At 35.5% G+C, this 16,113-nt stretch overlaps 1 protein-coding gene across 1 annotated transcript in view; it reads left to right on the forward strand.

Moving 5' to 3' along the window:
• Positions 1 to 16,113, forward strand: part of LOC135201872 (cell adhesion molecule Dscam2-like) — a 220,196-nt gene that overhangs the window by 56,315 nt on the left and 147,768 nt on the right. The window contains 2 exon segments of the mRNA XM_064231173.1: positions 4,945 to 5,170; positions 7,561 to 7,652. Coding sequence (XP_064087243.1) covers positions 4,945 to 5,170; positions 7,561 to 7,652 — 318 coding nt within the window.

Consider the following 16,113-nt stretch of genomic DNA (forward strand, 5'->3'; position numbering starts at 1 on the left):
AGTACACATTGGGCTTTCTCCTGCAATGAAACCATTTCTGCTATTCTTGACTCAGCTGGAAGATAGAGTGACCACAGTGGCATCTGTAGGCAAACAAAAGAAATTTTAGTAATTGCTCAACAGAATGTGAAAGTTGTATGGTCATATCACCAATAATTTTGTTTAATGGTATTAAGTTTATTAATGAGGGAATGACTTCATGGACACCCTGTATATATATATATATATATATATATATATATATATATATATATATATATATATATATATATATATATATATATATATATATATATATATATATATATTAATTAAGAGGGAGTGAGTGAGTGAGTGTGTGAGTGAGCTATATCCTTATATCCTCAAATGGAATAGACTATACTCAGATTTCTGGCGTTCTCTTATCGGTTTTACTTTTATATCACTGCTGGAACTAAATGAGCTTCGAGGAATAAAAGTTTAAAGTAACAAGAGTATACTAAGTTAATAATGTTAAAAGTAATAAAAAAAATTTTTAAGATTGTTTCTAATTGATCTTTTATTTCTATTTCTCTCCATGCGTTGGCTAATGCGTTATCACCGTCTCTGTTTAAATCTTTAGAAGTCATAGATAAATTATTTTGAATTTGTTTATTTTCACCCTAAAGATTTGTGCGTTCGTTTAAATACCAATTTTTATTACAATAAATTGTCTTATGCACAATATAATCAGGTTTATTCCGTTTCTCTTATGAAGAATTAGCCCTTTCTCCAGTATGGATTGGTTCCAATAAGAAATTATAAGTCACTGCAACGTCCATCGTTTGTCTGTTATATCAAGTACGAAATGATTACGTTGTAAAATTTAAGTATCAACAACTTTATAAATATACACCAAATTGCTGGGTATAAAGCTCTTCTATTGCAGAAGCAATCGGTCTTATACCTTATCAACAGTTTTTAGGTCTTCTTCTCTCTCTTTCTCCCTCCTTCCAAGATTTTCGAATTTATCGGCCATTGAAAGAGTCTCTGCCAACCGATACTTTCAACTTGATCAGTGTTACATCCAAGTACCCTTATTTTCCACTATCTGTTCAACTCTTCTGAGTGTCCATATATTGAAAAGTTTTTGAATCCTGGTGCGTTTGATATTATTTTCATTTTCTTCCTACACTTAAAAGTCTGATTTCACTTCTAGTAATAAAAGTAGGCTTAACATTCCCTGCAAATGTTCCATCTCTTGCTTTCTGGAGGCACTATTTCCTTATAAACGTGCCAACGTCTTTACGACGCCTGTTTTATGACTCTCCTTCTATCTCGTATTGCCATCATCTGTAATATTTTTGCTTTATCTAAGCACACAGAAAAAAATCCCATTTTCTACCATTCACTCTAACATTTATTGCACATGTTCCAGGTTTCCGTCTACCTTCCTAAGTATAATCATATTTTTATTCATTTTAAACATTTCTATCCAACAAACGCCTTCAAAGAATGAGACCTCTCTTCTCAGCTTTCTAGTGCTGTCACCCCCAGCCCCCCCCCCCCCCCCCCCCTCCTTGTATTACACCTTTACTTACAGAACAAACTGACACTTTCATCCCCTGTCTTTTTCCGACTTATCTCGTCACTCAGTAAAGATTTTACAAATCCCTGACTGGGAACCAATTTCAGTAGCAAAATGTCACTACCGTCTACATATGTACTTTAACACAAACTTTGCCTTCCACTTCTTATGAATATTATCAGCTCTCTTTGTTGTTACTATAGCTCTTATAATTTCCTTCTAACTGGGTCCTGATAGATGTTTAGTCGCAGCCCCTATCCTTTATCCCAGTCCATCTAAATCTAAATTGATGCTTTCGTTCTAGGTTATTTTGGGTATGCGTTTACGTTATGGTACGCCTTTTAATAGTTACGTGATCCTCAGTAACTTATCTAGCTTACAGTAGTCATGATTACTATTTTGCAATCACTCAAACACTATCCCTTACCGAGAAATACTCTACACAGTTAAAATACCACCGTTAAAATTCTGCATATTACTAGTATTCCTCTTATATTCTGGTGCCTTTTTCATTCCTTATTCTTTTAATTGGCCTCTTGATATCTGAATAATTAGTTCTTCGCCCTTTTGAAAAAAAAAGAAAACCTTTCACTACAGAGTTTATCCAGTATATTGAATCAAGTTTTCAGAAACGGAAAATCAATCGAAATGAAAGTGGCTTTTTCTTCTCACATCGCCCTTCCAGTTGTATTTTCCATCCTGAGATTCGTCGACTCACTAACCTGTCTGTTTGCATTTAATTCTCTCCGTGATCCTTTTCTTTTTCTCAAAGTACTTCTGCAAATTTGCCCTGAATCTTTTAGCAGCTATTGTGTTGTCCTCTCTCGGTCAGTCCTTGACTTCCTTATTCTTCTCCCAGTCTACTTCTGTTGAATCATCTCTCCTGTTCAGACAGTTCAGTTTTACCCGTCTTCTTTTGACCTTAGGAAAATCCTTATTTTTAGACATACCGTAAAGTGAAAAATTGTACTTCGCAACGTAATCAAAATAAGGTATGCATAATATTTGCCACTGTATATGAAAGTGATGTGACCAGAGAAAGACAATGAAGGCTACCCAACACGGATAAATAGATAGTGCTTGGTATGTTACCAGTAAATACATTTGTTTTGTTTACTCACAGACGGAATAGCCCGTAAAGGACGTATCGATCTTCTATATCATTTAATTATGTTTAAAGGTTTAGGATAATAATAATAAAAAAAAACAACGCCAATAAAGTTCTTGAAACACTGGGTGCAGTTTTGGTGATGTGTATCTCCAAAGAATATAAAACTCGTATTTTGATAAAACTCCTTGATTTTAAATCTACTTTATAAATACGAACATATCGAGTATTTACAAAACAAAAATGTTTAAGAAGAATGTTTTATATTTATTGATGTACGGACTACTTTTTCTTTTTATTTCGGATGAATCTTATTTTAGACTAATCTTTACTCGTCTCTCTTTTTAATTGATTGTAAAGTTTTGCAAAAGGGTAATATCTACTTCGTACCTTGGCATCGCTCGTGGCACCAACCATCCAGTAGACCAGCGGTTCCCAAACTTTCTTCTGACATTTCCCCCTGAACCCAGTTCAACCATTCAGACTTCCCCCTTCATGTGTATGAGGGAAAGAGTAGTTAAAACACACTGTGATTATTTATTAATTTATTTTTCAAATATACAAATAAAGTGGATAGAGAGCGGTTAGTAACAACTAATCGCATAACCATAGAGAGCGGTTAGTAACAAATAAAAGGATTTTTGTATGCTCTTCTACTTTAGAATTAAATTAGTGAGAAGGGTGATTTTTTTTAGTCAGTAGGTAGTGTAATTATTTCCGCCCTGGTAGCTTCAAATTTCCTCCCAGGGGGAAATTTCCCCCAGTTTGGGAACCACTGCAGTAGACAGTCTCACTATCCGGCCCTTGACGGGGAGCGAACGTTGGCACCGAGATTACGATGCCAACTCTCTACCAACCGTACTAGGAATACATTAATATGAACAGAATTAAGGAATGCCTTTTGAATTTCTGGACAGGCCTCTTGTCACTGCCAATATTAATCCTTAAAGTGCCAGAAATATTGTTCTTTATTTTTTGTTAGATTATTCTAAATTTAATTAAACGACTCTGGACTTTACCAGTCTTTCAGAATGGCGAGGGAAGTGCCAAAAGATTATAACGAGAATTGTGTAATGTGAAGAATTAATAACTGTAAAATAACTACAAATTCAAGCTCTGTAACTTGAATGACCTTATTCCACAGTCACTGCAATTATTATTATTTTTCTTTTTAATTTGGCTGTCTTGTACGTTAATTCATGTAAAGGTTACTAGTTTTTTTTTATTTAGTATCGAAGTAACAACGACTAAACCACATCCCTTGCCCGTTTCAGAAAAAAAATCCAAATATTACGCGCTTCAATTACTGTGTGTGGAATAACCTTACTTGATCTATAATGGGAATTTTAGTAACTTATTTTCTGGAAGTTATTATTTTTTCACTATTCACAATTCCCGTTAACATTTTTGGCCCTTCACATGCCATTTTGGAATTGCCGAATAACTGTAGTAAAAGTATATATATATATATATATATATATATATATATATATATATATATATATATATATATATATATATATATACATATCAGTCATATCACATTACCGTGATTCATATACAAATATCGAACTACAAATATCCTTTAATATCTAATTCTCTCTACCGAGGTAGAGAGAATTAGATATTAAAGGACATTTGTAGTTCGATATTTGTATATGAATCAAGGTAATGTGATATGACTGATATAATGACTACGTGCGGGCAAAAGCACTACTACGCTACCGAGGACGAGATGGGCTTGTGCAGTCTCCAAAAACAAAAATACCTGCGCGCGACAGGTATTTCAGTTGGGAGGCGGCATGAACTTATATCTCTTGCTGGGATTGAGAGTTCGCTGGTTCGAGCCTGGCGATCGTCCATCCTATTATCGCTTAATAAAATTCCCCCTTGGTTAAACATATATGAAAATATATTAATTCCGAGGTAGAGAGAATTAGATATTAAAGGACATTTGTAGTTCGATATTTATATATATATATATATGTGTATATATTATTATATATATATATATATATATGTTATATATATATATATATTATATATATATATATATATATATGTATATCTATTATGTATGTATGTATGTATGTATGTATGATGTAAATTGTAATTAATCTGACAATCAAAACAACGCAGGTGTCGTGCCAATATTAGGTTTGTTTATAAAGTACCTATTGGCGTACTATGTTTATGAGTGTTCTTTTAAAGAGCTAAAGACTTTGTTTTATGCTTTACGCTTCTTGGTATCACGCTTGGAGGTATGATGATCTTCCCTGTTCCTTTCCAGGTGGGTCCGGCGCTGATGGAGGAGGCCCAGGACTCACTGTGACGCCTCCTTCTCATGTAGTGTTTTCTTCAGAGACTGGAGTGGTAGTGGGCTGCGTGGCAGAGGGCTCTCCGCCCCCCATGATCACGTGGGTTACGCGAGAAGGACGCCCCCTCCCTAATTACTCCCCATACATCGACATTCTGGCTAATGGGTCTCTTGTGCTCAAGCCATTTCAACCCGACAGGTTTGTTGATTTCACATTTTCGGTCTAAGCAATGGATGTTGAGTATTCAAAAGCTTATTGGATGCACCTTGACACTTCTTTCTTTTTCATTTCCTTTCTCACTTTCTTTCTCCTCACCTCTCTCTCTCTCTCTCTCTCTCTCTCTCTCTCTCTCTCGTTTTACTTCCCTCGTGAGAGCTGAGATATCTGCCGTCAGTCACTAAGATTCTGAATTTATCTCGATTTTATATCATTACTTTGAGACGAGAGTTTAGCATAAAATGCCAAAGCAATTGGAGGTAGGAAAATTGAAGTATTAAAAATTAGTGTTCTTGGTGAAAGATTAATTATGGACTAATTGCACAGCGATATAAGTGTAAATATGGGGATAGTCAGTGGGGCGCACTAAATCTTGGGGAATAAAAACGTTCAGAAAGGCAAATGTTGAAGCATTTAAATAAAACATAGAAGCACTTCTGATGATTGATGGAAAACAGGAGAAAGATGTTGCAACGGATGATGTGAGAGATATTAAATCCTCTTGCGATTTCATCTGGATAAATTTAACAACGATGCACTGATGGGGAAAGATAGTATATATTCCACCCATAAACTTTAAAGGTGTAGTATATAGTCTGCTACTGCAGAATAAATGAATGAAAACAGAATTAATTTTAGTGGGCTCTTTCATTTCAAATATCATTATTGTTACTGTTTATATTCATAGTGAACACAATGACATTTCTGTAGTTTACCAGTTTGCCCCGCCCACTTTTGCTTTGTAAATAAACCCTGTCCACTGCCATTCCATAACAAATACTGAGCACTCTTTTCCTTGAACTACATCAGTTCTACTCAGACAGTTACTGGGTTTGCATCATAACACAGTTTCGTCGAAAAATTCTAATTAAATTTCGCCTTTTTCATATTTAGATAAAATAACCGGTATGGTTCCGAGGACATGTTGTCGCCTTTGGTTTAGGAAATCATTCAATCGGTTCCTGGCCAAATGGTCTATTACTCAGTTTTATTTTTCTGAATTTATAGCTGTGAATTAACTTGTAAAATAATCATCACTTTGGTAATTGGATGACAAGGTTACCTCCCAAAGATATTTCTTTATTCTGAGAAATCTCATTTTTGTCTGTAAAATTTAATGATATGCGCTCATGAGTAATATCTTTGTTTTATCAATGATAGCGTAACTCGTGTTGTATCGTTTAACAATACATGGAGGCTTAAGTAAAAAGAAATTCCCTTCAAACAAATTGAATGTTTTACTCTTATCAAACCCCATAGTGCACCTGGAAGTGCTTAGCAGTCTGTTAATTAGTGGTCTGCTGTGCTGGTTACAATATTATAGTCTGATATTCAAGGAGATTTATTGATGAAGCAAATGATTCCTTCCATCTGTTCGTGCATTATGGCGACGTTTGAGCATCTTTCAGTCGTTCCTGAGCCAGAAAAGGGTATAGTTTGAGCAGTGTGAGACATTACACAAACGCATACTGTGCTATCATTCAATATCAGTATTCACTGATAAAAGGAATGGATAAATCTGTGCCCGTACTAACTCCAAAGATTATATCGAATGAATGGGTGCAAGACGTTTCAGGGGAAACCTAGATATTCCGTTTGCGAGCGCTTCGTTAAAAACCGTTTATCAAGGATGTCGGTTTTACGCTGAGTTTATGCTAAAAGAAAAGGTAATATTGGCACGTAAAGGAATAGACTACAAAAATCATTTTCCTGTGAGAGATGGGCTTTAAAACTTGGGTTCCCGATGTAGATTTTGTAGTAGTTGTTTATTTTTTGCTCGCAGTTCTCTCTCTTACTATTTCCATACTTTCTATCTTTAGATAATGTAACTAAACAATTTTTAGTGTTCATTAGGGAATTACAACATGTTGCAACGTCGAAAGATCTTTGTTTTGATCTGGTTTTCCTTCAGGGGAATCTTGATTAAATCTACAAAGATAGCAGCATATTATCCTCTGCAACGCTGAAAATAGCATGAAATATCACAGGATTGAATGAAATTGAATTCTTACTGATCAGTTTGCTCCGAACTACTTTTCGGGCGGAAAGTTTTTACTCTTATTTTACTTTGAGATACTTAGCTGGAAATGAAGCGAGCTTTAAACAGTACGGGCAAGAGCGATACTTTTCATAACTGTTTGTAAAACAGATTGTTAATTCAGGTAACAGTTCTTTCAGGGGGATAGACAAGTGCCCCCAGAAAAAGTTAAGACATATGCCACTGGATCTGCCTGATGAAAATGAAGACGGTAATGATTTATGGAGTGTCCCTCAGATGAAAAACAAAATTGTTTTTAACTTACATTTTACGTTAAAGATACTTATGTTTTAGATGATGCTAAGATTAATGGTTGGTTTCTTTCCTTCATCAGATACAGGGCCGATGTCCATGCCGCTACGGTGAGATGTCGAGCCTCCAACACGCACGGCACTGTCATATCTCCACCAGTAACTCTTCAAGCAGGTCGGTGTCCGCACTTCACGAGTTATTTACATATCAACTTAACAGTTTTCTGTTATGTTGATAATATGTAAATATTATCAGCATAACAGAAAAGTTCCTCTCTTGTACATAGTACAAGAGAGGAACTTTGAAAGACACGAGTAACAATGGAGAAATGTCAAAGATAGAGAGTGTTCTACGTCAAAAGAGTTGACCACATTTATTAAGACATTTGACCAGTCATAAGCGATAGACTGAATTCACAGAATTCCTACCATCTTTTTTATTAGAGAACATTGTTCCCCAAATTACGTGTGTGTATTTGTATATAATAAGTCAGTAAACACTTATGCAGGTTCCCAAAGAATAGAATGTCCATATGTAATATCAGAGAGAGAGAGAGAGAGAGAGAGAGAGAGAGAGAGAGAGAGAGGAGAGAGAGAGAGGCTGGGTCGAGGGAAGACGTTGCATAGGCTACACCATCAACTAACATACCTACACCATCATTTTCAAATTAGATCATTATATATATATATATATATATATATATATATATATATATATATATATTATATATATATGTTTGTGTGCTTGTGTATGTGTGTGCATAAAGATAAGTTTGGAAATGGTAAATAAACAGCACTTAGTTCGTAAAAAGATATGCATTTTTTTAGTCAAGAACATTGCCTTTAAGCAAAGTACGATGTCGAAAGGTATTGGCTGAATGTATCAAGGATACATTCGATGCTTTCGTTTGTCAGTTCATCGCTTAGCTTTGACAACCGTCCAGGTTTTACTTCTTTTTACTATTACCAGTTAATATTACATAATTTTCAAATATATGATGCTTTTGGCTCCATTCATAACACCCTTTCTTATCCCCCGAAATAGACATCCATAACTCCTGCCTTTTCCAAGACTTCTATCGCCACTCTAAACAACCATTATGTCACCTCACTGTTATACCTAACTATAGTCGATTCATTTAAGGTAGATTCTTGTGCCTACGAGACGTTTGTTTGGCGGCCTCTGATTGGCTGGTACCGGGAGGTAGGCCGCTCGCTCAGTGACTCATTATTTTCGTCTGTGGTTTAGAAAACTAGCAACATGTTTATATTCTTCATTAATCTCACGCTTTGCTCAAGATAGGGAATTTTTAGTCACTTTTCCTGAAATCAATAAGATTAAACACAAAGGAATTACAACGTGTAAAAGTGAAGAGAGAAGTATTTGATTCTTTATACCTGTTTTTACTTATCATTGGATTTTGCATCATTAACGCGATCAAGATGAAATAAGATGAAATAAAAATGGTATTTTCATACAATAAAATCACCCTGAATACGCTGGTGCTTTCAGATTTTGGATGCGTGTAGTATGTGAAGAGAAAATGAAGAATATGTCTTATTATATTGCATCCGTAAATGATTCAAGTTTGACGGTATTACCGAGAGAATGAGATCTGCAAGACGTCGTTGCGTTGGTAGTCTCAACGAGAGATTTGAGTTGCCAATTAGCGATATAAGAGGTTGCAGTTTCGACAATATTTACCATGTTATATCATTACATTTTCTGTAATTAAATACACAGAATTCCCATTATCACTACCGAATGTTTTCAATCCAATATCATACAGTATGTCTCGACATCTGATAAGGAAAATAATAATATCAGATGCATGCATCTGAGCCGCAGACGAAAACAATGAGACCGAGTTAGCGGCCTACCTCCCGGTACCAGCTAATCAGAGGCCGCCAAACAAACGTCTCGTAGGCACAAGAATCTACCTTAAGTGAATCGAGTATAGTCGCTCTCCTCTAGAACGAATCTACTTTCATTGTACCTCTCTAATAACTCCCACCAAATACCCTCTTTGCCATTCATTCCCATCCTAAATATTACATGTACGTTATTTCATATATAGTTTTTTTCCTTGCAATATTTGAACTTATATAAAAAAATTTTTTTGGGCAAACTGTGATCCACATCCCATCTTTCTCGAAATCTTTCTTCTTTGACAAAATAATATTAATTTTTCTCGGACTTTTTCTGCATCTTAGCCTTAGCTTAGGGTGGTCCGTAACAGCTCAACATTTTTGGTAATAGTTTACGCGTCACTGAAGTGCTTCAATATTTTCGTAATATGCAATGTAAGAAGCCCTCGATGTGCTACATAAGATGATCAAATTTTAGGCGCAAGGCCAAGAATAGATAAAAAGAAAATAGAAGTTTCTTTGTCCAGCATGTAAGTTCCAGATTGGTCAACCATTGACTTCAAATATTATCAGTGCACCACATTATGTGCCCTGTATTCCCTGACGCGATCACTGCTACCATCGTTCTAAAATTCTCATGAGCGTCTCCCTGTTGTGTCATTATGATGAGCATCTTTCATTTCATGAGACTTCATCGGTGGCTAAATTCTCAATTCATCGACTCATGGCAGAATTTTCTTCAGAAAACATTCATCTTATCATTTTCCTTTTCTCTGTACTTATTTTCTTCATCTATGACGTCCTTTTCTCCCTCAAGTACTTGCTCCAGTCACTTCTAAGTTTTCACAGGCTGGCGCCATTGCCACATTACCTTTAACTCCCTTATTCACTCTTCTGTGTGTACCCTACACATCTCTGTACAGTCCCTTTTTCTGTCCTGCAGCTGTACTCCAAGAGATCGTCTTAATCTTTTTTTAGATATCATAACAGCGAGACCTTTCAAAATTTAGGATAATCTTTTTTTTAGATATCATAACAGCGAGACCCTTCAAAATTTAGGATAATCTTTTTTTAGATATCATAACAGCGACACCCTTCAAAATTTAGGATTCATCTCTTCTCGAATAAAGAAAAAATAGGTAAATAATGGCGGCTCATGCGGGCAGCGAAGCCAGGCCACTCCGTTCAATATTTCATTTTCGAGTGCTTCAGTTTTTCACTTTCCCTAAAAATAAAAGGGGTTCCTGAAAAACCAAGAGCCTCTTACTAACTTTAGCTTTTTCCTTTTGTTAGACAGCAAAACATTGTTTATTTTTCTGCCATGCTTACGTATACTGCAATATCTAGGCGAAAACAATACAAGTACGAACTTTTAAATTTGATTTTTTCTCCTCTGGAAACTGTGTTATGAATTCATGGAAGCAAAGGAACAAAGGAAAAGTTATCAGGTGTCCTCCGGACTTTTATTTCTGAAGAAAATGTATTCGTTTTCATTGAAAAGCTCAGAATTTTATATCTATTTTTATTGCCTTTGGATTTTTATAAGAAAGGTACAACCACAGCTATATGTATATTTCAGTCTTTCTATTGGTCTTTGAGGTTTCTGAAAAATGGACCATGAAGACTTTATAATATCAGAACATGCATCATCATGAAATCTGCGTTCTAACAGGCGGGAATCATGCATACACCAATAAGATGACTTCAGTCTTCTTTTAGAATCAACTTACTACGTCCAGCGCAACCACAGTAGTAGATATGAATGAAAGCTACTGTGGTGTGGTTCAGATATATAATGTCAACAACAGTTTGTCGTTCGGTATACCGTAATTTACTCTCTCAGTGAGGTTAAGTTACTGGATCATGTCCGTTCTTGGATGGGTGACCACCAATAAATGCCAAAATAGTCTCCCTTTCGAGGAGAAAAGACGCCATATATATATATATATATATATATATATATATATATATATATATATATATATATATATATATATATATTAATGTCAGGGATATTCAATTAACAAAATTAAATTTCAGTTAAGATGGATGAGGTTGGGAACAGACACAACCACTGAAAATACCTTTATTAGAATAAATTTCAATATAAACTTATAAATACCCTTCACCACTTATCCTAATTACACAAGAAACTTACACTTAAATGACATCAATACCCTGCGCCAAAACATGCCTATCCTCACTGTCATCAACAACTCAGTATCACTTTCTTCAACAACTCAACATTTAAACATTAACACAAAATTTTAATACAAAAAACCTTAACAGCATATCATATCAGTAACTAGTAGTCCAGTGGTATATCCTTAACAGTGAAATACTTCCTACTTCAGGCACTTCTGGCTATTAACAGCTTGCAATGGCTATTAACAGCTTACAATGGTGGTACTGCAGCACACAAGCCGCTATGCTGGGCATCACACATTGGGCTGGCTGCCAAAAAGGAAACATCACACTGACACTTCACATTTAAATTTAGACAAGAAACATGGCACTTACAATGAAGTTCTCATAATATTTGCAACTAACATACCCACAATTTGGAGATTACCACCTTAATATTAATAAAACTCCTTTTACTTACTGCATAAAGTAGGCCAGGTGGGGTTGTCAACCAGAACACACAATTCCCAAAACACAATTCTCCCAATATAGTTCTTTTAACAAGGATCTCCTAGTTCACCAACAAGAGAAGCAACTGACTGCTTAGCCACTAACGCCATCTATAGTCCAGAGTAGAAATATTTCCCTTACATATATATATATATATATATATATATATATATATATATATATATATATAGTATATAGTATATAGATATATATATATATATATATATATAATATATATATATATATATATATATATATATATATATATATATATATATATATATAAACAAAAAGGCTGTGCCTACTCTTGAAATATGGCTGCGACCATACTGATCTGTGAGCCAGCATATGTATGTAGCAGACCCCCATTTGTAGGGTGACCACTGAATTATGCTATGATCTCATTATGCTATGATCTCAAGTCATGAAGTCATATGGATGGAAATAATGAAGTAACGAAGGAGATATGGAGCAAGTGGCAATTAGTGGTGATTTAATCGGCAATCAAAATGAGTCTTAAAGAGGAAGGTCAGGGTGTTTTTTCGGCCCATTGCGTTTTCTCTTCAATAATTTACTCATTAGAGTCTGGAGGAGAAGCTCAAGAAACGGCGAATGAATAGATCAAAAGACTCTTGATGGCTTTCTTCAGTTAATGAGGGATTTTCCTTTTTTCGCTCATTCACTGACCCTAGTTTTCCCCGCAAGTTTGAATTCTATCATTTTCACTTGCACCATCAGGTGAGGATTAATTATTTATGCACACATAAAACACCGAAAATAAAGCAGAGAACTTTTTAATTAATTCTTTATATTTTCTCATATACGTCGTAATTATTTATATATATATATATATATATATATATATATATATATATATATATATATATATATACATGTACTATATATACATATATATATATACATACGTATATATATATATTATATATATATATATATATATGTATATATATACATATATATATATAGGTATTATATATAGGCCATATTTAGTATATATATATATCTTATATTCATAGAATATACTATATATATATGATATATCTATATATATATATTATACGTATGTATATATATATATATATATACATACGTATATATATACATTAGGCAGCACGCCCTTGTAGTACACCGCAGAAACATCGCGAGAGACGACATCGTCAGGAATATTAAGATCATCGGGAGAGCACCTGACCCACGATGTCTGCGTCTCCTAGAAGCGCTGCTCATCCTCGAGGAAAAGCCTCCCCTTAATACCACTCAAGAAGCGTTCCTGATACCGACGTGTGTGAGGAGGACCACACCCCTCCCTCGTAACGAAAGTACCAGCGCGCATGAAACGAACACCGGACATGAGAATAATACCAGGGGTGACGTCACTCAGGTAGAAGCCAATCAAGAGGCTCCCGGTGATACCCCCCACCTGAGAAGGTCTGCAAGACTCGTCAACGCCCGCCGTATGAGTCACCTTCCCGGGAACCAATGAAAACCCGACCTGCCGGAGAGGTGCTCTGACCGTACTCAAGAGCTCGCAACACCACGATAAAAGGAGATGGACTCGCCAGCAAGAGCCCGTGCTGACACAAGGTCAGCTAAATCAAAAACAACAACCACTGGAATTCAGTCCCTCAGCAGTTATCGCTTGATAATGTTCTGTCGATCAGGAGGAAACGTCGCGTTAGAGAGAGAGAGAGAGAGAGAGAGAGAGAGAGAGAGAGAGAGAGAGAGAGAGAGAGAGAGAGAATTGTTTAAGCAATAATAAATCAAATGACTCAACCAAATTTTACCATGCCCTTTGGTGCGTTGCTCGCCAGTCTAAGCAACAACGAGAAAGCCGTCATCAGAAAGATAGAGAAGACTCTTTACAAGATTAATAGTGCTGAAGCAGCAGTCATTTTTAACAAAACATGTCTACGAGAGGGTCTCCTTCCGAAATATTATTATTATTATTATTATTATTATTATTATTATTATTATTATTATTAGAAGATGAAACCTATTCATATGGAACAATTCAATAAGGGCCATTTACTTGAAGTTCAAGCTTCCAAATAATATGGTGTTCTTTAGGATAAGTAAGACGAGGTGAAGGGAAATTCAGAAAGAAGAGATACCACTTATTAAAAAAAACAAGCTATTAAATTAAGGAAGGTATAAAAAGTATTAAAAAACTCAAACATAATAAAGAGACGTATTAGATTAGGGGTTCTCAAAACTTTTTAACTTCTCGACCCCCTTATGAAGTCTCAAATTTTCTATCGACCCCCCAGGCTAACATTTAATATTTAGATAAAAAAGAAACAATGTCAGGATCAATTAGAGTAGTATTAGTTTAGTACTTGACATTCAGTATGATAAAAAAGCAACACCTAGTAAGAAAATATGTTTGGAACTTTAGATGGACGAGTATATGTAACTTAATTCTCCTACACGTTAGAATATTCATCGACCCCCTTCTGACCCCCTGACTATTCATAGACCCTTTGGATGATCCTATTGACCCTTGGGGATCGATATTGACCACTTTGAGAACCCCTGTATTAGATAAATTCCCCCGGTGGGGATGCAGTGAAAAAAAAAGTGTACTGAATAGGTCAGAGGATGTAGCCCAAATTGCACACATGGGTTGTTGAGTTCCAACTTGGACTCACAAAATATGTAAAAGTGGAAATTTAACATTCATCTTTGCGTGCCCATTTTTTATGAACAATAATATGAATACGAAAAATGTGCAACTCTTCGTACTGAATGCGAATGCATCTATGACAAAAAGCAGTTTAAAAACAAGTTCTCTGAAAATCATCGTATTCAATATTTTATCCACATTTTTGCCCTTATCTCTGATACTTGAAAACCAAGGGCTTAAAAATTGTACACTTGTTTGATAACTCCTACACCGGGGAATTTTATACTCACTTTCGACAGACAACATGTGGAAAGAACGTACTTACGTACAATCCTTACGGCTCATGACTGGTAATTACACTGGTAAACGACTCTAGATGTTATCAGAGGATTAACGATCTCTTTATATGTAAATGAAGGCCCATTAGTCTTTGGATTGCTAGGTATCAGCTTAAGAGTTCTAGTAAAAATGGTAATTTTGGAATTGCGTATTTCGAATGTGAAGCTTTGTTTTTTATCTTATTTATTTGAGCAATTCCTAGATGTAGCAATGTCTGTCTCCGACAAAAAAATGAAAGGGGCATCGTCTTCCGATCTCGGCTAAATAACTGCGAGACTTGTATTTGGACCTAACAGTTTTATTTGGAAGAAAATGGAAGACTCTCCGCCACCATTTTGTTCTCGAAAGTAGACTTGAAGAATAATAATAAATGGCGGAATGCTCTCTCTAGTCTCGAAAAAACTGTAGCAGTGAGGTCAGGAGAACTGAAAGTGTGGAAGATGTGGAGATATGTAGTTTGACAAACATCCCGACCTTGGTGAAAAGCTGATACGGTGAAATAGTTTAGTCATAATGAAAGAATTGACAATGTTAGGCTACTGAAAAAGAGTGAAAAGAGCGTTTACTTCGGAAGCGGTAGGAGGGCGGAGAAAAGGAAGACTAGAGAGCGCTGGAGAGGAGGGAAAAATATCTGAATATCAAAGAAGCTTGAGAGTGTATGCGAGAGAGGAGGATGTGGGCTGGAGATGAGGCTTCCGTGGAGAGAGATAGACAAAGCAACTGCTGACAGCAGCTAATGATGTGGAACGCTCTCTCTCTCTCTCCACAAGAGATTCATCCACGATCCAGCATTTAGAATTGTGGCAGTGACCATTCATTCAATGTCTCTCGATCCAGTCCTTGGCACGTGAAATGGTATTATGTAAACGTAAACATACCCACACACACACACACACACACCTCACACACCGATATATATATATATATATATATATATATATAATATATATATTATATCTATAAAATATATTATATATATATATATATATTATATCACGTTATTCCACTTTTTGCCTTTTTTATGCTCTCTTCTTTTCATCTTAGTTTGGGCTCTATTCTGTGGCAACTTTAATATAGTAACATTTATCGCCCCTCCGCATTTCTCCTTTTTTCCATTCGATCAGGATGGAACGATACGAAACAGCTCTTA

The sequence above is a fragment of the Macrobrachium nipponense genome, chromosome 28 (genome assembly GCF_015104395.2).
Source record: "Macrobrachium nipponense isolate FS-2020 chromosome 28, ASM1510439v2, whole genome shotgun sequence".
Lineage (NCBI taxonomy): Eukaryota > Metazoa > Arthropoda > Malacostraca > Decapoda > Palaemonidae > Macrobrachium > Macrobrachium nipponense.